This window comes from Daucus carota, chromosome 2, assembly GCF_001625215.2.
Source record: "Daucus carota subsp. sativus chromosome 2, DH1 v3.0, whole genome shotgun sequence".
NCBI classification, from domain to species: Eukaryota; Viridiplantae; Streptophyta; class Magnoliopsida; order Apiales; family Apiaceae; genus Daucus; species Daucus carota.
This window is the reverse complement of record NC_030382.2, coordinates 53,600,247-53,618,016: the sequence shown is the minus strand read 5'-3', so window position 1 is coordinate 53,618,016 and position 17,770 is coordinate 53,600,247. Positions and strand designations below refer to the sequence as shown.

General features: G+C 34.7%; 4 protein-coding genes across 4 annotated transcripts; 2 read left to right on the top strand and 2 right to left on the bottom strand.

Moving 5' to 3' along the window:
- Positions 1–2,623: 2,623 nt before the first annotated feature.
- Positions 2,624–8,150, top strand: LOC108208953 (MACPF domain-containing protein CAD1-like). The gene is made up of 6 exons (XM_017379597.2): positions 2,624–3,120; positions 4,728–4,966; positions 5,553–5,745; positions 5,965–6,148; positions 6,878–7,032; positions 7,318–8,150. Exons 1-6 carry the CDS (start codon positions 2,827–2,829, stop codon positions 7,969–7,971), a joined length of 1,719 nt encoding a protein of 572 aa, XP_017235086.1. The 5' UTR covers positions 2,624–2,826; the 3' UTR covers positions 7,972–8,150.
- A 1,204-nt stretch (positions 8,151–9,354) lies between these two features.
- LOC108207766 (protein NRT1/ PTR FAMILY 4.5-like) lies at positions 9,355–11,989 on the top strand. Its single transcript, XM_064088220.1, has 6 exons — positions 9,355–9,479; positions 9,556–9,655; positions 9,781–9,998; positions 10,078–10,521; positions 10,613–10,740; positions 10,893–11,989. The coding sequence occupies exons 1-6, from the start codon at positions 9,477–9,479 to the stop codon at positions 11,809–11,811; spliced, it is 1,812 nt and encodes a 603-aa protein (XP_063944290.1). The 5' UTR covers positions 9,355–9,476; the 3' UTR covers positions 11,812–11,989.
- Positions 11,990–12,029: 40 nt separating this feature from the next.
- On the bottom strand, positions 12,030–13,814 carry LOC108208460 (GDSL esterase/lipase At1g29670). The gene is made up of 5 exons (XM_017378988.2): positions 13,567–13,814; positions 13,149–13,273; positions 12,829–13,074; positions 12,497–12,752; positions 12,030–12,397 (listed from the first exon to the last, which is right to left on the bottom strand). The coding sequence occupies exons 1-5, from the start codon at positions 13,796–13,798 to the stop codon at positions 12,165–12,167; spliced, it is 1,092 nt and encodes a 363-aa protein (XP_017234477.1). The 5' UTR covers positions 13,799–13,814; the 3' UTR covers positions 12,030–12,164.
- A 1,797-nt stretch (positions 13,815–15,611) lies between these two features.
- LOC108206381 (GDSL esterase/lipase At1g29670-like) lies at positions 15,612–17,770 on the bottom strand. The gene is made up of 5 exons (XM_017376659.2): positions 17,230–17,770; positions 16,958–17,082; positions 16,629–16,874; positions 16,185–16,437; positions 15,612–16,049 (listed from the first exon to the last, which is right to left on the bottom strand). The coding sequence occupies exons 1-5, from the start codon at positions 17,471–17,473 to the stop codon at positions 15,826–15,828; spliced, it is 1,092 nt and encodes a 363-aa protein (XP_017232148.1). The 5' UTR covers positions 17,474–17,770; the 3' UTR covers positions 15,612–15,825.

The following is a 17,770-nucleotide window of genomic DNA, read 5'->3' as shown; positions in this document are numbered from 1 at the left end:
CGAGCAATTTTAGAGACGCCCGCATCGTCCTTTATTATATAACATAATATTAATTGGGAAATTTATTATTATTTAGATAAAAATTAATTTGGGCCGCTTTCCCCTCAAACACAATACTAATAAAGAATCTTTTTTATAAATTTTGATACGGAATCGTGTTCCCGTTAAACATATCATGAATAAAAAATACTATAATTTATATAAAAATTTGTTTAAGTGGCTCTCCTGTCAAACACAATAATAATAAAAAAAATTGGTTGACCCGCCCTCTCATCAAAGACAATATAATCAATAATTATTATAATTACGATAAAAATTAATTATAATATATATAGATAAAAATTAGTTTGACCCGCTATCTTGTCAAACACAATGCTAATAACAAACCATTATAATATAGATATTAGTTTGAGTCGCCCTACCGTCAAACACAATACTAATAAATATTATTATAATTATGATAAAGTTAAAGATTATAACCAGATAAAAATTATTTTAGTTGTGGTCCCATTTTAATAAAAAAATATTATAACTTAGATAAAAAAAATAATTTTAGCCGCTTTCCCATCAAACATAATACTAATTGAAAATTTATTATTATTTAGATAAAAATTAATTTGGGCCGCCGTCCCCTCAAATACAATACTAATCAAGAATCATTTACATTATGATAAAATTATAATTATAATTGATAAATATATCCAATTTCATAAATTTTAGCTATTATATTTTTCTTTGAGATTCATGTTTCTTAATTGTTTAGAATTATCTTTTTTTTTTTTTTTGAAGATTCCTATTTCTTCACTGCTTAGAATTTCATAGATTTTAGTTATTATATTTTTGTTAAAATTCCTATTTCATAACTACTTAGAATTGTATCTCTTTTATGATTATTATTTTTTAGCTACTTCACCTATTTTCTCTCAAAAAATTAGAAATTTAAACGAAAAGTTTTTAGAAACTCCACATAACCTCCCTCGTATACTCTCAATAAACATTTACATTGTAACACTTAATTCTTTTTGTCTTACAATTTTGTTAATGGCATGTGAGTCCGGTGAAAGTAGCCGTGGCCTTACAGAATGATGGTGCATTAGATGCGGAGCTATCGTGGTCAACTACATTAGTAAGCTGGTAATTAAAAATAAAAATTATATTATTTTTGTGATTCCTAAATAAGAGTAAAAATTGTATTACTTCTACAATTTCTTTTTTAGATTTTAGAGTATTAGCTTTAAAATTCGCTATGAAAAGAATTATATTATCTTTAAATTCTTAAACCTGATTTTTTAATTATAATTATATATTCTTTCCGAAATTTGAGAATATTATAAGACTGAATCAAACAATTTATCTATTTTCTTTCAAAACAATTTAAAAAAATTAAACGGAAAATTCTTAACCTCCCGCGTATCCTCCCAGGAATCATTTACATTATGATAAAAGTGGTAAGTGGTACCGTGAGCCACTTGGTTCCTTCACTACTGGACCACCGAGCAGTGGAATGAGGATATGGAGGTAATTCTAGTTGCTGTAATGTGCTTATATTCAGAACTATTATACTGGAAATTTATAATTGCGGACATGCATTAATTGGAGCTCAAATATTTGTTTTTCCCTTAAACTTGTGAATGCAGGAACTTTTTGAATGTTTTATAAACCTCAATGATGAAGTAGTGAGCTTACTGAAGGAACCAATGCCAGGCTTTAAACCTTTTATGAAGAAACTCGAAGCTGATTATTTTGAAAGGCTTGAGAGACGCAAAAAGATATGGGAAGAAAAGATTAAGAATAAATTGTGAGTCAAAAAGATAGGGACCAAAGAAAGAATTGTATTAATGTATTATCTTTGGAATCAGATAACAAAATAATTGTATCATATTTAGAATTCAATGAGAAAAGAATTGTATTACCTTTAGAATTCTTGAACCTGATTTTTTGAATTATAACTATATTTTCTCTCCTAAATTTAAGAAAAATCAGAAGACTGAATCGAGCGATTCCAGAGACGCCCTTGAAGGTAACTTAAATCTAATAAATATAATAATTTTGGAGTCTGTAAATTTTAATCATGATTATCAATTTGTTACAGTATATAAATTATTTATATTATTCAAATTGATAAATCTGATGAATTATTCGAAATTATAAACTTTTGATATTATGGTATATAATATTTTCTGCAAATTAATTTATGATAGATAAAATTATAGTAATCTGAATATTGTTGTCATAATATAATATATTATTATAAGACATTCAGGTCATATAAATTACAAGAAATTTAAGTTAATTTGAAATTTTTTTTATGTTTTGCAAAATACGAGTAAAGGAGACTACAATTAAAGAAAAAACTCATTCAATTTTTTTCTAAATAAAGTAAATAAGACATATGCATTACGTTTCAAATTATAATGTCACAAGACTCACAACCCCTACCTAAAAAATTAAAAAATAAAAGCAAAAAGAATTGGAAACAAATAAAGATGTGAACAAAGAAGAAGAGTGAGACACACAAATATGCTTAGTCAGCTTTGAATACTCCTTTCGAGTCTCACCAGCAAAAACGCGTTTTTTCAAATTTAAATTAAAAAGCAAAATCATATAATTACAGCAATATATTAATGCACAAATTACAGTCAAAAAGCCTTCAAACCTCCTCTTGTTCAGACAATCAATCAACAAAGTCCACATTCAAAGTCCAACCTTTCCAAAATCAATAAAACACACACGCACATAGTAGATTAGAGCACCCCATTATCACAGAAATGAGTGAAACAAGTTGAGTTCTTTGAATAAGCCCAAGAAAAATCCTCTGTTTCTTGAATGAAAGATCCAATTTCTATTGAAAAGAGGAAGATTATGAGTAGCCCAGATGCTTTATTCACAACCATTTTCAATTCTATTCAAGCTTTAGGAAGAGGTTTTGATGTTACTTCTGATATTAGGCTTCTTTATTGCAAAGGCTCACCTGGGGGCCGTTTGGTTAAAGTTGATGATGAGGTGACAAGAGATCTTGTTGTTTATGATGGGCTTGTTGTTCCCAATGTCCCTGTTGATATTGATTGTTCTCCGGGAGAGAGGCTCCCTGAAAATACTCCTGTTTTAAGCTTCAATGAGGTCATTGTTTTTTCTTTTTTTAACTAATTTTTTTGCTGATATATGTGTGTTTGTGTGTTGGTTGCTAAGTTTCTTGCTATGTTGGTGTTGGAATTTTATACTTGATGATTAGTGAATTTTCGAGTTCTCAAATTGGTAGTATTTCTTGGATATTTTTGTGAGCTGAATGACAATTCTGGGTCTTGAATTTCTTAAAGTGTCAATCTCTTGTCTGTTTTAGACTTATCGAATTATTGTTTAAGCTTTAATGAATTAAATTTTAGTAAATGGGTAATTTCAGGCTGCATTTTGGAATTTGGAAGAGTCTTCATGTCATATTCGGATTTTGCATATAAATAGTAGTATCCATCATCGAGTTGGGCTTTAGTCATGATTTAGACATTGTCATTGATACATTGCACCCCTGTCTGAATTGGAATGACATTTTGCTACTGTTTCGGGCCTTACGGCGATTATTCTCATGGTTTTTTATGAGAATTTGAACTGTACTCGCTTTAGTTTCTTAATAAGATCTCCACGAGTCTTCGTTGGCGGCACCTAAATATAATATATATAATGTGAGTATGTGACTCCTAACAATTTAGTACAATTTTAAAAGTGTCAACTTCAACAATACTCTTTATTTTGACTCTTAAATTATATTTTATTCATATTTCAATATTAATAATGACAGATTTAAATTCAAACATGTGCAAGTGAATAGTTTATTAATAGAAAAAAGTTAAGAGGCATCTAGTAGCTCTGAAATAGAGGAGATAGAAGAGGCTCTTAAGGATAAGAGCCACTAGGAGTCGCTTGGAGCTCCAATTTTTGTGATTCTCCTTATAATTTGATTCAAGAGCCTGTTCAGAGAGTCTCTTGGAGATGCTCTAACATTGTGTTGCTACTTACTACAGACTGAAATTCTTTCTGGTTACAGTGTAATTAGATCATTTCTCCGGGGGGGGGGGGGGGGGGGGGGTTCGTGGACGATCTGAAGGCGGAAGATTCTCTTACTGTATCAGGATTTGAAATATAGAGGAAAACAATTGTCCAAAAAATTAACTACTGCTACATATAACTGGTTTAAACTTGAAAATAAGCTCATCAGCTACCTCAATCTCTTCTCCTCTGGTACCAAATAAAATAATGGGTACCTTTTTAAGATTGATATTACTGAGAATTCGGGAATTGTGTAGGTATAACATGCACAAGCATGTCAGCACATTCATTTTATCTATTTCCTAGGATTCTGGATATGGTAGAAGAAAATATGATTAATCAAGGCAGAACATACACTTACTTTCTGCAATGGAAATTTTACATTTAATATATAAAACTAACACAAGCTGTAATAACTAATAAAATTATATACATTGATTGGCACCGAGAGTAATAAATGAGTGCTGCAGTGGATATTCCTGGTAATAAGTAGTGAATTTATAGGATTAGTCCAAGCTCACTCTCAACTTGTACAACTAAGCAGTTTGATATTAGGCATCCCTTATTTATATTTTAAAGAGTCAGTTTTATGTTCATATTGTCTTTCATATTTTAGTGCTCTTTATGTAATATTGGAAAAGCTGATCAGTATTTAATGGACTAGCTACGTTGCTTGGAAATTTCAGATGGCGGTACACTTCAATCAGAAGTCCAATCTATTAGGAAATGTTCCACTGGGAAGCTTTAATGCCATGTTCAATTTGAGTGGTTCTTGGCAACTTGATCAAGCATCAACAAAATCTCTTGCAGTGGTTGGCTCTGTCATACCACTATATACAGTTGAACTTACCAATTTGGATTTAGTTTTGCACGAGGACATCAAACGCGCGGTTCCATACTCTTGGGATCCTGCATCTCTAGCTAGGTATTTTGCACTTTACTGCCATTTTGTTAAACTTGTTTTCCAAATGCAGTGCCATAGTAATCAATATGCCTCTGTGCATAGATCATCAGTAGGAAACAGAAAGAACCGGGTGGGAGAGAGTGAAGACTTTGTATGTGTGTTAGATCAAGGATGACATAACATAGTACTTTAAGTACTTATGGACACCATGTCTGTTGGTTGTTGACTGTTTCCGAGTTTTTATTTCCAAATGTGATCTGATTATCCAAATCTTCTATTAGCAAAGTTGATCTATTGCACTTTTACTTATTTATTATTTTCATCAAGGCTTTTGCATATTGGATTCCCACACACTTCATCATTCAAGGAGTCTCAGGCTTTTTGTGCCGCTTGGAATTTGTGTTATCTTCACTTTGTAACCGTAATTTTTGCTCGGATTTCACATAATATAAAACCCCAAGACCATATCTTCAAAGTTATTCGACTGTACTTTTTTAGTTCGAATGGTAGTTTAAGACTGCAGAAGTATTGTCACAAGTGGAGATACATTAAATCTACTAGTCGAAAGTTTGATGTAAGTTCCTGACAAAAGAATTCCTCTTTACAGCTTTATTGAAAATTACGGCACACATATAGTTACCTCGGCAACAGTTGGTGGGAGAGATATAGTTTATATCAAGCAGCACCAATCATCACCATTATCAGCAACAGACATTGAGGATTATGTAAACGACATTGCAGATCAGAGGTACTCTGCATCAAATTATACAAGTACTGCCCCCTTAAAATACAAGGACAAGGTTAGTATTGTGAAATGAATGAATTTTTTTTTTTTTCTCAGTAATAAATTAATTGAAGCTTCTTTTGTTTAGAAAATAAGAAATTTGTTTATTGGACCACATTGATTTGTCTATTCTGATAGATCTACTAGTTCTACAACTTGTTCCATTCTGATACATGCCTTTCTAGCGACGGATATGTATTTTATTTTAAACACCACATATATTTTACTCCTGCAGGATGTAACAGTTATTTTTAGAAGACGAGGTGGTGATGATCTTGAACAAAATTACATAAAATGGGCAGAGACTGTAGAAGCTGCCCCTGATGTCATCAACATGTCATTTACCCCAATTATCTCATTGCTCGAGGGGGTGCCTGGGATAAAGCACTTGGCACGAGCCATTGAGTTATACTTAGAGTGTAAGATCTTAACTCTGTTTTGTGGTTCCAGTACATTAAAATTTTAATCGCTACATATTTAATAAACAATTTGAACTTTTCTGTTAAATCACAAACTACTCAGCCTACCCAGAGTGTCTCTTAAGTATTTATCACCTCTATTTGCTTCACGAAAAGATATCTCTTTCCACTTCTAAATATCAACCAAAGACATATTTAACTTGTAATTAATGTGATTCTTAAAGCTTGAGAAAATAGTAATATAAGATATGATTAGTATAACTTGTAATAATACTAATATTGGATATTAAGATATTTTGTTTCACTTTGAAAGGCTAAAAAGGACACTCTTTCTTTGTGTGGAATATATTATGCCAGACATAAAATTTTTATCAATGTAAATAAATAAAGTGAAATAAATACTGAATTTTCTGAATGTTCTCTGTTTACTTTGAAAATTTGACGTGAGACTATGTTTGCAGAAAATAAGAAAACTTTTACTGTTATTGGACTATGGATGGCTATCAAAATTGGCTCTTTGACTTTGTAGCTATCTGTGAAAGCTACTTCTTTGCTGATCATATATAGATGACTACAGAAAATAATTACAGTTCTTTTAAGCAACCTGTGTATATTACTGCATTGGTGAAATCAATTTTTTTTAATAAGAAACAAATTATAGGCAACCTCCATTTAAATATGAACTATCACGTGTTGAGTATATCTGATACATGTCCCTTTCTGTTTCAGACAAGCCTCCTATAGAGGATTTGCAATATTTCTTGGAATTTCAAATCTCTAGAGTCTGGGCTCCTGAACAAAGTAACCTTCATGGAAAGGATCCTGTGTGTCAATCCCTTCATTTCAGTTTGATGGGACCCAAGCTTTATATAAGCCCAAATCAGGTATCATCCTGAATTCTCTATATTCTTTTACTGCATTGATGTTATGAACTTATGATAATAGACAAAAGTTTCATTGAATTAGCATGTTACAGTTGATTGACAAAAATGTGGTTAGTCTCAGCTACTCCTAGCACATGCCTGCCGCTTATTATTTTCATCTATAATAGCATAGTATGTTATCATATGGAATCCTCTGTACATGCTAAAACACTATCACTATGTTAAACACATGCGCGTGCATGTGGTGATATGGTTTGTCAAATATCTGATGGTACATGATTGCAGGTAACAGTTGGACGAAGGCCTGTGACAGGACTTAGACTTACCCTAGAAGGCAGCAAGCAAAACCGTCTGGCTATCCATTTGCAGCATTTGGTCTCTCTCCCTAAAATTCTCCAACCCCATTGGGATTCACATATGGCCATTGGTGCACCAAAATGGAAAGGTCCTGAGGAGCAAGACAGTCGTTGGTTTGAACCAATCAAGTGGAAGAACTTTTCCCATGTAAGTACTGCACCTATAGAACACACTGAAACATACATAGGAGATCTCTCGGGCGTGTACATAGTCACCGGGGCCCAATTTGGTGTATGGGATTTTGGTGCCTCAAAAAGTGTGTTGCACCTCAAACTTCTCTTCTCCAGAGTACCCGGATGTACAATACGTCGATCTGTATGGGATCATAGCCCTAGCACCCTCTCTAATGTACAGAGGACTATTGGTGCTTCATCGTCATCACTTGTAAGTGAACGAGCTACAGATGATAAGAAGGCGGATGGTTCAAGTCAAGTTGGAAAACTTGGGAAAATAGTTGACACAACAGAAATGTCAAAGGGCCCTCAAGATATCCCTGGTCACTGGTTAGTTACAGGGGCAAAGCTTGGGGTAGATAAGGGAAAAATTGTTTTGCGGATAAAATACTCTTTATTGAATTACTAATTAGATTCTGTGTCATTTAATTTTTGGATTAGAGAGGATAGCTAAGCATTCTTTGCACAGGTTATTTTATCGATTGTTTGTTGTAGAAATTTAATGGTTATAAATATTTGTACCCTTGTATTTACAATATGTTCCTTTTGGGCACTATTGAGGTTTAAGAGAATGTGTATGTTTTGCTATATGTGTGTATTTTGTCACTGTAACTGCTCTGTTAAAGAAGAGGAGATGTACTTTATACTGAAAGTTGATATCGGAGAGAATATAATTCTTCATCAGTGGAGTATTATCATACAAAATACTCCCGTCTCATCGTGGTATCATCCTCAGATTTTACATTTTAATTATATGGTTCTGCTTTAAAATTTCCTTTTATTGACTTTTTGACTAGATCTTTTCCTCTCAGTAAAACCAGAACTAACTAGATGAAAGAAAATATTTTTTTTCACCTGGTCACCTAACAAATTGTTTATTATGATTTAAACTTAAGTCGTACACAGATGAAGAGTGTTCAAATCGTTTAAGAACCCTATTTATTTATTTTTTAAGTAAGAACCCTACTTTTATAAGATTTTTATTTATATTATAATTACAAAATTTTAATATTTAAAGTCTCTTCTAAAAATATAATTTGTCTAGCTAACTTATTGAAATAATAATATATTATCACACGAATATTATATTATTATTGATGACACAATTTTTTTTATATTACTATAAATTTCTCGTGAGTGGATTTCTGCTGCCTATAGTATACATGATCGACCAGATACGCATGTACTATGATAATTGACATGCACGGTTATATAAATATAAAAGGCAGCATCTCCCGTGACTAATCTTTATGACTTTATGTATTTATGCAACCAAATTAATGTTAAGAACTTATTATTCTCTTGACCTGGACAGCCTAAATGAAATTTGTATATTCCTTCAAACACCGAAAAGTCAAATTTTTGTAAATAACATATGAAGTTAGTCTTAAGCGAACAATTAAATAAAAATATATAAAATTTCGTCGGATTAATACTCAATTGCTCCCAGGGGGACATTATGTTTAAATATTGTTTGGTTCTGTATGACGGTTACGATGTTTAAACCGCATTATAACCCCAATTAACCATGTATCGCTGTCCTCGAAACGGAGCGGAGTTTTAATAACAATTCTTGTCACGTTCAATGTTGCTTGCTTTAATCAAACACATGTTAATTAACACTTACCGTTAACATCCACATTCCCCGATCTTAAATTAATCCATGAGTGTGTGAAAAGTCCTTCCAATAAGTTCGTTAAACCTATTTACGGCTTTCGATCCGGCCATTTCATGATTTTTATTTTTATAAATTTCTCGCTGTCCTTCTCGTTCGGCATGACGGACACTTAACATTACGACAAGAAGTAGCTTTTACAATTTCATACTTGCCGCAAGTGGGAATGCTAATTTCATGCTTGTATATAAATGTATATAATCTTTTGTAGTAGAGAGATATAGCACCACAAGAATTATATGGTAATGCGGCACAGTATATGTTAGTTGCAGCTTTTGGTTCTGCTTTACTCATATTCGGTGGATTTTATTTGTGTAGGAGAATGAAGAGCAGTTTGTTGATGGAAAGGTGGACTGGAGAGGAAGACCAGCTAGAAGGGGCAAGCATGGAGGAGTCAAATCTGTTTTTCCTGTGCTTGGTAAGTTACTCAACACTATAAACCTCGGAAAAGTGTATCTGACATGCACCGTGCAGATGATTGTTACAACATACTTGTTTTAAGAACGGTAAAAATATGCTAAAAAATTGTTTTGCATTTTGCAGTATCATTTGCTTTCGAGAACGTGGCGACCTTCTGTTTGTCTGTCAACTTAGTGACCTACTTCAGCCTTGTAATGCATCATGACATATCAGATTCAGCGAACCATGTCACCAATTACATGGGGACTGGCTATATACTGGCTATCATAGTGGCTTACCTGACAGACGGTCACTTAGGCAGATACAAAGCTGTTATTCTTTCCTTGTCAATAGAGTTCTTGGTAAGCATTTCATAACATAACTAACCATTTAGTTCCTAATACAAATTTTCTTAAAAGAAAACTTATCTTACTCATGTAGGCGCTTGGATTACTGACAATACAAGCTCACTACCCCAAACTCAAGCCCCCTCCATGTAACATCTTTGATCCGACTACAAAATGCGAGGTAGTTGATGGAAGGAACTCTGTCATTTTATTTGCGGGTACATATGCTTTAGCCCTTGGGGCGGCTGGAGTGAAGGCCTCATTACCAACACACGGTGCTGATCAGTTTGATGAAAAAGACCCTAAAGAGGCGAAACAGATGTCAAGTTTTTTCAACTGGCTATTACTAGCACTGTGCATTGGCGCGGCTGTTAGCTCAACCTTGATCGTGTGGATTCAGGATTATAAAGGATGGGATAAGGGATTTGGTATTTCCGCCCTTGCTGTCTTGGTGGGTATCATTGTTTTTTCTGGTGGATTTCCTCGATACAGAGTACATGTTACTAGAGGAACTGGTGCAATGACTGAAATCATTCAGGTTTGCATATACACAAATTTAAATTTATTTACTCAAGTTGAGATTTCTATGTTGTATGTAGCAGCTCAATAAGAATTCGAGGTTGATGTAGGTGTATGTAGCAGCTGTCCGTAACAGGAAGCTCAAATATCCTGATAACGATGCAGAGCTATACGAGATCAGTATGGACAAGGAAGAGGCCTTGGAACAAGAATTCCTTCCACACACACAAGATTTCAGGTCAGCTTGTGACAAACAACTTATGCCTTATTTATTGGCTGTCACTTGCCTCAATAAAGCCGAGTCAAATTCTGATATTCTAATTTGTCTCGGCAAAAATCTGGCGCCATAATTCTGTTATATAATATTTTTGTAATTTTTGATATCTGTAGGTGGTTAGATAAAGCAGCAATACAAACATCAGCGGAAATTGAGCTTGCAGAAAAACCCAAAAATCCATGGAAACTCTGCAGAGTGACCCAAGTAGAGAACGCAAAAATAATACTAGGCATGATTCCAATTTTCTTGTGTACCATAATAATGACCCTCTGCTTGGCTCAGTTACAGACTTTTTCCATCCAACAAGGCACAACAATGGACACAACCATTACCAAATCTTTCAACATTCCACCAGCATCTCTCCCCATTTTTCCTGTTGCCTCCCTCATCATCCTAATCCCAATTTACGATGTATTTTTTGTGCCATTTGCTCGTAAGTTCACCGGCCTTCCTACTGGCATAACTCACCTCCAACGAGTAGGAGTCGGTCTAGTCCTCTCCTGCTTGTCCATGGCTGCAGCAGCCATACTTGAAGCAAAAAGAAAAAGAGTTGCCCGGGACAATAACATGCTTGATGCAATCCCTACACTACAGCCATTGCCCATTAATGTGTTCTGGATAATGATTCAGTACTTCATTTTTGGCATAGCTGACATGTTCACGTACGTTGGACTTCTTGAGTTCTTCTACTCAGAGGCTCCCAAGGGGCTTAAATCCATCTCTACTTGTTTTCTCTGGAGCTCCATGGCACTTGGGTATTACTTGAGCACGATTCTTGTACAGATTCTGAACGCGGTGACAAAGAATATCACAGCAAGTGGAGGATGGTTGGCTGGAAACAATATTAACAGGAACCATTTAAATCTCTTCTACTGGTTACTTTCTTTGATGAGTCTTATTAACTTCATCGTATATCAGTTTGTGGCTAAGAATTACAAGTATCGATCACATGGACCTAGCGACGAGGCTGATAATAAGGTACGTGAAGTAAATGATTTGGAGGAGGCTGATGTTGAAAGATCAAGTCAGTGACTTAACCAAGGGTACCAACAGATCAGTTCAGTGTCTGTGTATGTTTTTCCTCTCAAGTCTCAACATATGTGTATGCGTGTACTTATGTATTTTTTTTAGCTATTTTGTAGCTTCACATTATGCATCATAGCTAGAATCAACACTACATATAACTCATGCAGATATATTTTGTTTCCCAGTGTTGATTCTTAAAAATCGTATCCTATGGGATCATAATAAATCATGGAATGGTACAGGCAGTACATATATTGCAGAATCGCGGAGTCGTGTACAATGAATTATAAATTTAACACAAATTTCTTAGGAGTGGTCGGTGCTAAAGCTTAAAAGGATCATATGATTAGATGCATGCCCTAGCTAGCTCGTTGAAGCCGAGCTAGGGTAGATATATCCATGGGATAAGTGACGTTTAAACTCTGGTCATGGTAACTTCTTTGAGCAATAATCAAGTTTGAAGCCTCAGTAGGATGAAATGCATCCCAGAATAAATACTCAGCTCTGTTTTGACAAGGTACTTCCAGAGGAATACATGCAATTCCATTATTCGGCCCTACTCCACAGCATGCGCAGTTTGTTACCTTGAAACCTATTGTTTCAGATGAAGCAATGGAATCAGTACGAATTAGTATCTGATTTAATGGCTATATCAAGTATTTAAGGAAAAAATGTTAATTACTATGCCTACCGAATAATCCAGGATTACTGATTGCTGAAAGCGCAAGATCAAACAAATTGACGTATACAAAATTGGCATCTTTGAAATTGCTGTTGAGTTCATCAACAAGTGATCGGAGTCTGCTATTGAAGAGCATGACTTGGGCATTGATATTTTCCACACAGAGAGCACCGTTGGTTCCATATTTAGCAATCTCATTCGGAGCACATCCGATAGGTAGCAGTGAGTACAACACAACCTTTTTGGCTCCATAGCTGTACAATGTCTACAATGTCACTAAAACATGTATGAGTATGGTTATAACAAGGTTGCCCTTGAATAGAAAAAATTACAAAACTGACCTTAATTTGCTCAGAATATTGTTGAATAAGAACCTGGGCAAATTGGTCCGGGGTGTAGGTGCGGCTAGAGGGGTAAGATAGCGGCAGTAAATAGTTGTTAATGTAATCATTATTGCCCAATCCAACAAAATATAAACACTTGTTGAGGTGCGTTGTGGCAGACTCATTACTTCCAAGAAAATTGACGATTCTTGAGATGATATCCTGATGATTTCTCAACTGATGGTTAAAACTGATCCGTCCACCCTGTATTTACAGAATAGAAAAGAGTTGGATCAAGCACTGCATTTTAAATATGTTGAAGTCTGTGATTATTTTACCAGATGCTGTCCAGTTTCGTCTCGTATTCCAGCTGCCGCAGATGCATAGTTGATGCCAGGTAGTAAATTCGCGTTATGTGAATCCGCATAAGGAGGGCTGTAATCTTTGAACCCTAGAAGCTCACCTGTGCACATATAACAATTTCAGATATATTAGTACACTTTGTAAGAGTAGCATGTATGATTGGGCAGCTGGTCCAGAACATACAAATGATATTAACATACGCCAAGCAGAAAAAAAACGCTTGACATGAAAATCCTAGGATGAAGCAATTTTCCGCTTATAGCACCCTTTATGTATACATCATAAATTTAGGGTTAAGTCATCCCGCATTTTTTTTTCGCCGGACTGTTAACATATGTATGTCAAGGATCCGGACATGTATGATTGACGGTGAGGGGAGGGGAAGAGAATGACCAGTGATATCAGCAATTGTCCGATTGTTGGTAAACCTTCCTGTAGGCCTATGGTTGGGAGTATCGATGCCATAAGGAGGAAAATCGGATTTAGCTAATGTGACGAGATTATTGTTGTTGCCATTATCGACTATAGAATCTCCAAATATGAAGAAACAATCTACTAGCGGCTCTGCAACAGCCCAAATGGGCAATGCAGAGAGCAAAGCTGCACTAATTGCAGTGCATAGCATGCACCATTTTGTGATCTCAAATGCCATTGATATTCAACTAGGCTATCTTCAGAATTATTTATAATCATAAACATATACATGCCAACACGTTACTCAAAAACATGCACGTAACTCAGATTATTGAATGCCTGATCAGTTTGTACATTATTATTTCGTAATTGTAACGTAACGTAACACTTCTTACTGTAATCTAGACATAAAACGGAACATGTAAGATTTGTCAAATATATACGCAAAATGGGAGAGAGCAGATAATATAAACAAACGAAAAGATGATTAAACCCATGCAGTTGGTATATATTTGGGGGCTTAAACTTGGGTGTCAAGTGGCGATGGAGTGGGCAGGCAATCTTACAGTTGATTTAATACTCCCTCCATCCCAAATCAGATGAGTTGACTTCGGGTACGCTTTTTAAAATCCATTGACAGCAAAACTACATTATTTATTTTTAAAATTTTATTTTTGTAAATAAAAATTTAAATATGAAATTTGCGATTACAAAAAAAAATTAAAAAAATTAATTTCGAAACTAAACGATCAATGCACCTTAAATTACGTACCCAAAATAAAATAGCACATCTAATTTGAGACGGAGGGAGTACATGGCATTAACAGGATTTTGATGATAGCTTGTTTTCCTGCACTTTTGAACTGTCAACACTTTTGTGCTCTGTAGATATTGACTTCACGTATATAATTTAGTCCCTCCGTCTCGTAACTTGTCCATTTTCAAATCTTGATTCGTAACAAATTTTGACTGAAATTTATAAAAAAAATTACTCTCTTTGATTTTTTATTAGAGGTAATTGCATATCGCACCCCCTAAGTATCGTTCAAAAACGATAGAGTACCTATATTTTAAGAAACTCAACTCGCACCCCTTATTTTTATTTTTCAAAACCGAGATGCACCCGTTGCCGTTAACTTCCGTTAAGTCACTGTATATATAATTGCAATTCGAACCCACTAACTTACGTTCAAAAATGATATTGTACCCATATTTTTGAAAACTTGAATCGCACCACTTATTTTTACATCTCAGGAACGATACGCACCCCCTCCATTGAATTCCGTTACCTTCCGTTAAAATACTCCTCCGTCTCAATTTACATGTCCCTTTTGCTTTTTGAGGAGTTAAATTGACTAATTTTTGGCCAACTATTTGAAAATATGTATTTATTAAAATAGACTAGATTTAATTTTTGATGATATTTTTTAAAAAAAATTTTGATCAATTTTTCCAAACAAAATAATTAAAATTTATATATTTTAATCAATAGATAAATTTATGGATTATTTATAATAAATATCACATAATATTTATTTTTTATATATAAAATTGCAATTATATATATAGTGACTTAACGGAGTGCACTGAGTTAACGGAAGTTAACGGCAGGGGGTGCGTCTCGGTTTTGAGGAGTAAACATAAGGGGTGCCAGTTGAGTTTCTTAAAATATATGTACTCTATCGTTTTTGAACGATACTTAGGGTGTGCGATATGCAATTACCTCTTTTCATTATTTGACGTTTTGACTTTTGGCACACATAGATGAGTTGACTGGATGGTAAAATTATTATTTTTGATTAGTTTTTTCTTGTGAATTAAAATTTTGATTATATATTTTTATTCAAAAAAAGAAAATTCAAAAATAATATTTTTAACTACTCGGTCAAAGCACTTAAAATTACGTGCCCAAAGTCAAAGTGTCAAATATTAAAAAACAGAGGGGGTATAAAATTTTAAAAATATGAAATTATCCAGGTCTATTCACACTCCATACTGTATATTCATGTTGATCATAGCAGTCATGAGATATAAGACAACTTTTGATTGAAATTGAGAACGGAAGAACATAGAACTTAAGATCTTGATATCAAACCAGGAAATGTGTATAGCTACAATTAGGGATCTTCGTGTTGCATTTTCACGCCCATCAAAATAATGACAACTTAATTGATTCAGTACAGTGATACAAAATAGTAAACATAACATGCATGATCAAATAATCGGAAGTATATTCGATTAGAGCTGAGCTAGGCGACGGATATCAAAGGGGTATGCATCAGACCCAGACTCTGCTGCATATGATCTCCTTCCCAAGACTATATTTGCAGCTTCAGTCGGATGAAATGCATCCCAGAACACATACTCATTCCTGTTTCTGCATGGATTTTGAAATGGAAGACAAGTAATCTGGCCATTGTTTCTCCCTACACCGCAACATCCTGCTGTCGTTACTCTGAAGCCTGCACGACATAATACAATTTAGTCACAAATAATTTTTATGTTTCTTTAACTAGATTTTCTGTTCTGTTTTCTACTATTATGAATAAAATTTGGAGTTAAAGATGGTAAATATTTGAGGAGATCGATAGATGTACCAAAGTTTGCAGGGCGGGTGACCAGGTCCTGGAAGATCCCGTAAGCATTGATGTATATAAATTTTGAATCTCGTTGATTCCTGTTGAGATCATCAACAAGAGACCTCAGCCTGTTGTTGAAAAGTTGATTTGCAGAATTGATTCTCTGTACACATGTTCTACCATCCGGACTTTGAGACAAAGCATTCGGGCTGCATCCGATCTGGCCCACTCCATTCAGCACAAATTTTCTTGCTCCATAATTGTATAAATCCTGCAGTTGATGAGATATTCACTTAACTATATACTATATACCATCATAAGAGCAGAACAAAAGGTGGCGAAACATTTAAAACGTGTGTGCCGAATGATACATGATCCACTAATAGTACTGCATCATCATTTATTTGACAAATATTTTGGAACTATTATATATGGATATAAGTAGAAGAAGTTGATGTATACCACTAATTGTGCTCTATACTGCTGTATGAGGACATCAGCATACTGATCAGGCGTATATCTCCGGCTAGTAGAATAAATGTTGGGCATGAAATAGTTGTTAAGGTAGTCATTGCTGCCTAGCCCGACGGAGTATATGCACTTGCTGAGATAGTTTGCTGCAGTATTTTCATCACCTAGTATGTTCACCACTTGTGAGATTGTGTTTTTGTAATTATTCACCTGCCCGCTCATACTAATCCGTTGGCCCTGTAACACAAAAGGCATTGGTAAAAACAGAAGGATCACATTTGTTAATGATTAGAATTAGGAAAATGGTATAATGTGCGTACCAATTGCTGGCCAGTTTCATCTCGAATTCCAGCAGCTGCAGAGGCATAATTTACTCCTCCGAGTATGGCTCGGCCCCTTGCTTGCGAGTAAGGAGGAATTGGATTACTGAATCCCAGTAGCTCAGCTAAAGTAATGTGGGGAAAAAACAGGACAAATTAGTTTTTATACATACATAAAACTTCCTGGAACAGATGACCCTTTAAGGTTTCACTTCCGAGTGGAACGTAAACTATATGCATGAGAACTTGAGACAGAGCTCGAGAGCACTTACCAATGACATCAACAGTTGTTAGGCCGTTGGAAAATCTTCCGGTTGGTCCTTGAGGATAATCAATCCCATAAGGCCTGTAGTTGGCTTTGGCCAAAGAGGTTATCTGATTATTGTTGCCGTTGTCTACCAAGGAGTCGCCGAAAATAAAATAGCAAGGAACTTGAGGCTGAGCATGAGCCCCATTCCTGCACAAAGCTAACAGAAAAATCACACACAACAACCATTTGCTAAGCTCAACACCCATTTTCCACAACGACAAATGTAACAAAAGCTAGAGCTGAGTTAATCTCTGAACAACTAGGAACGGGTGGTAATGTGTTGAAAGCTAGAGAAGATGCATGTGTATTTATACATGCATGTAGGAAGGAATGCAGGAGAAGTAAATAAGAGTGTGTAGAAAGAGTCCATGTAGGGAGTGAGATTTAGCTAGCAAACTTTATTATTGGACAGTTGAGACTTGAGATGTTAGTTGGAGGCATTCATTTCACGCGGACATAATGTGAAGTGAAAACTGACTTCGTATCACCCTAAATCTTACTCC